General features: G+C 39.0%; 1 protein-coding gene across 1 annotated transcript; it reads left to right on the top strand.

The window, feature by feature from the left end:
- The first annotated feature begins 1,705 nt into the window (after window positions 1-1,705).
- LOC138875372 (secreted RxLR effector protein 161-like) lies at window positions 1,706-2,188 on the top strand. The gene has a single exon (XM_070154198.1). The coding sequence runs from the start codon at window positions 1,706-1,708 to the stop codon at window positions 2,186-2,188; it is 483 nt and encodes a 160-aa protein (XP_070010299.1).
- Window positions 2,189-2,434: the final 246 nt, after the last annotated feature.

Raw genomic sequence — 2,434 nt, 5'->3', positions numbered from 1 at the left:
AGGTGCATGATCAGATCACTTCTGAACAAAACCCCATATAAATTATTAAATAGAAGGAAACCCAAGCTGACTCACCTAAGAACATTTGGGTGCAAATGCTATGTGATAGATCTTAAATATTCTTGCCTTATGTTTTGATGATCTAACAAACTTACTGTTAAGAACCAGATAGGGAACCTGACCTACTTTGGATTACTGCAACAACCTGACCTAAAGATGAACTGCTACAGATTCAGAAGCTAGGAAACAAACAAGGACCTAATGCTCTTGTGGTTCCTATATAGTAGTACAGAGTCATTTGGACACAGCTGGAACTGAAGTGACTGACGATACTGTCTACCATACTACAATACACTATCAGCCCACTCATTCTCTAACCAAACAAAGCACTCACATCACTTCAAGTGATGTGATCAAGATGTACCCGATGAAGCTTTATACAAAGACATCACTGGAAGGTTTTTATTCCTCATTCAAGCCTCTTGAAAAAATAGAAAAATCATCCTCTCAAGCTTGAAGAACAAGGTTGAACGCCACTACAGAGCAGTTCCTAAAATATTGATTGTTGCCGTCCTAGTTGAGTTGTAACCTTGTTATTGTACTTACTATGTCTCCTAAATCGCTTACTTATAAGCACACTGATTAGGAATCCTCTTGTAAATCCGCAAACTCATTGAGTTTAGGTTGTGACTAGATTTAGTCATAAGTAAAAGTCTTTGTAATTGTAGAATTACAAAGTGGCTTGTGGTGATAGCATCACAAGTTAGAAAAATCCTTTGTAACTAAGATAGTCACAAAGTGGATTGTGGTAAAGGTAACACAAGTTAGTTGAGTAAATCCTTTGTAATAGGAAGTATTGTAAAGTGGCTTGTAATATGTTAGATTACAAGTTAGTGAAGTTAAAACCCTATATACTTAGGTTGTGGTTTTTTGATCCCCTTGTGCGGGATTTTTCCACGTAAAAATCATATGCCTCATTTACTTACTGCTTTACTAAGTGCTCTCAGAAGAAACCTATAGAGGACCATGTACTCTACGATTTGGTGGACCCATACAAAATAACAATTGGTATCAGAGCAGGTTCCTCCTACCAGGCTAATACCTAAGAAGGATCCTCATGACGGGCTAGTGGTCCAAGGCTACAATGAGGAGGAAGGGATTGACTATGATGAAACCTTTGCTCCAGTAGCTCGCATGGAGGCTATTAGAATTCTAATTGCTTTTGTATATCATATGGAATTAACCTTATTCCAAATGGATGTCAAGAGTGCATTTTAGAATGGACTCCTTAAGGAAGAAGTCTATGTGAAGCAACCCCTAGGGTTTGAATGTCATGAGCACCCTGAATATGTGTTTAAACTGGACAAAGCTCTGTACGGGCTGAAGCAGGCTCCTCGAGCTTGGTATGAAAGGTTGTCAAAGTTCCTTTTAGAAAATGGATTTAAAAGAGGGAAAATTGACAACACTCCTTTCTTAAAGAAACGAGGAAGGAACCTGCTCATTGTTCAGGTCTATGTTGATGATCATTTTTGGAGCAACAGCTGATTCTCTCTGTGAAGAATTAGCAAAACTCATAGGAAGTGAATTTGAAATGAGCATGATAGGGGAACTGAACTTCTTCTTGGGTCTTCAAGTAAAATAGTCCCCAAAGGGTATATCCATTTGTCAGCAAAAATACATCAGGGAGCTCTTGTAGAGGTTTGACATGGAAGCATCAAAGGTGATAGACACTCTCATTGCTACTGGCACTCGACTGGACATAGATGAAACTGGATCTCCTGTGAATCAAACCATGTATAGAGGCATTATTGGGTCTCTCCTCTATCTTACTGGCAGCAGACTAGATATTGTTTTTAGTATGGGGTTGTGTGCAAGGTTTCAATCAAATACCAAGAAATCTCACTTGAAGGTTGCCAAAAGAATACTGAGATATCTCAAAGAAACACAGGACCTGGTATTGTATTATTTGTCAGGTGACAGTTTTAATCTGATTGGGTATGCTGATGCATATTATGCAGGTTATCTTGTGGACAAGAAAAGCACTTCTGGAATGGCTCACTTCTTAGGTTCATGTCTTATCTCTTGGGGCACAAGGAGGCAAAATTCAGTGGATCTTTCAATAGGTGAAGCTGAATATGTGTCACAACATCCTATTGTGCTCAACTTTTATGGATTAAACAACAACTAGAGGACTTTGGGGTACTCACTAAGAGTGTGCCCCTTCTATGTGACAACACCAATGCACTCAACATGGCCAAGAATCCAGTTCAACACAAAAGGACAAAGCATATTGATGTGAGGCATCATTTTCTGAGGGACAATGTGGAGAAATGGCTGATATGTATGAAGTTCTACAGCATAGAAGATCAAATTGCAGACATCTTCACCAAGGCGCTAAGTAGGGAACAGTTTGAAAGAAACAGAGTAAAGCTGG

This window comes from Nicotiana sylvestris, chromosome 8 (genome assembly GCF_000393655.2).
Source record: "Nicotiana sylvestris chromosome 8, ASM39365v2, whole genome shotgun sequence".
Classification (NCBI taxonomy): Eukaryota; Viridiplantae; Streptophyta; class Magnoliopsida; order Solanales; family Solanaceae; genus Nicotiana; species Nicotiana sylvestris.
The sequence above is the reverse complement of the archived record's forward strand: the minus strand, read 5'-3'. Positions and strand labels throughout refer to the sequence as shown.

What these genes read in the sequence shown, in the direction of transcription:
- LOC138875372 (XM_070154198.1), top strand. Translation starts at nt 1,706, where the DNA reads ATGGAAGCATCAAAGGTGATAGACACTCTCATTGCTACTGGCACTCGA.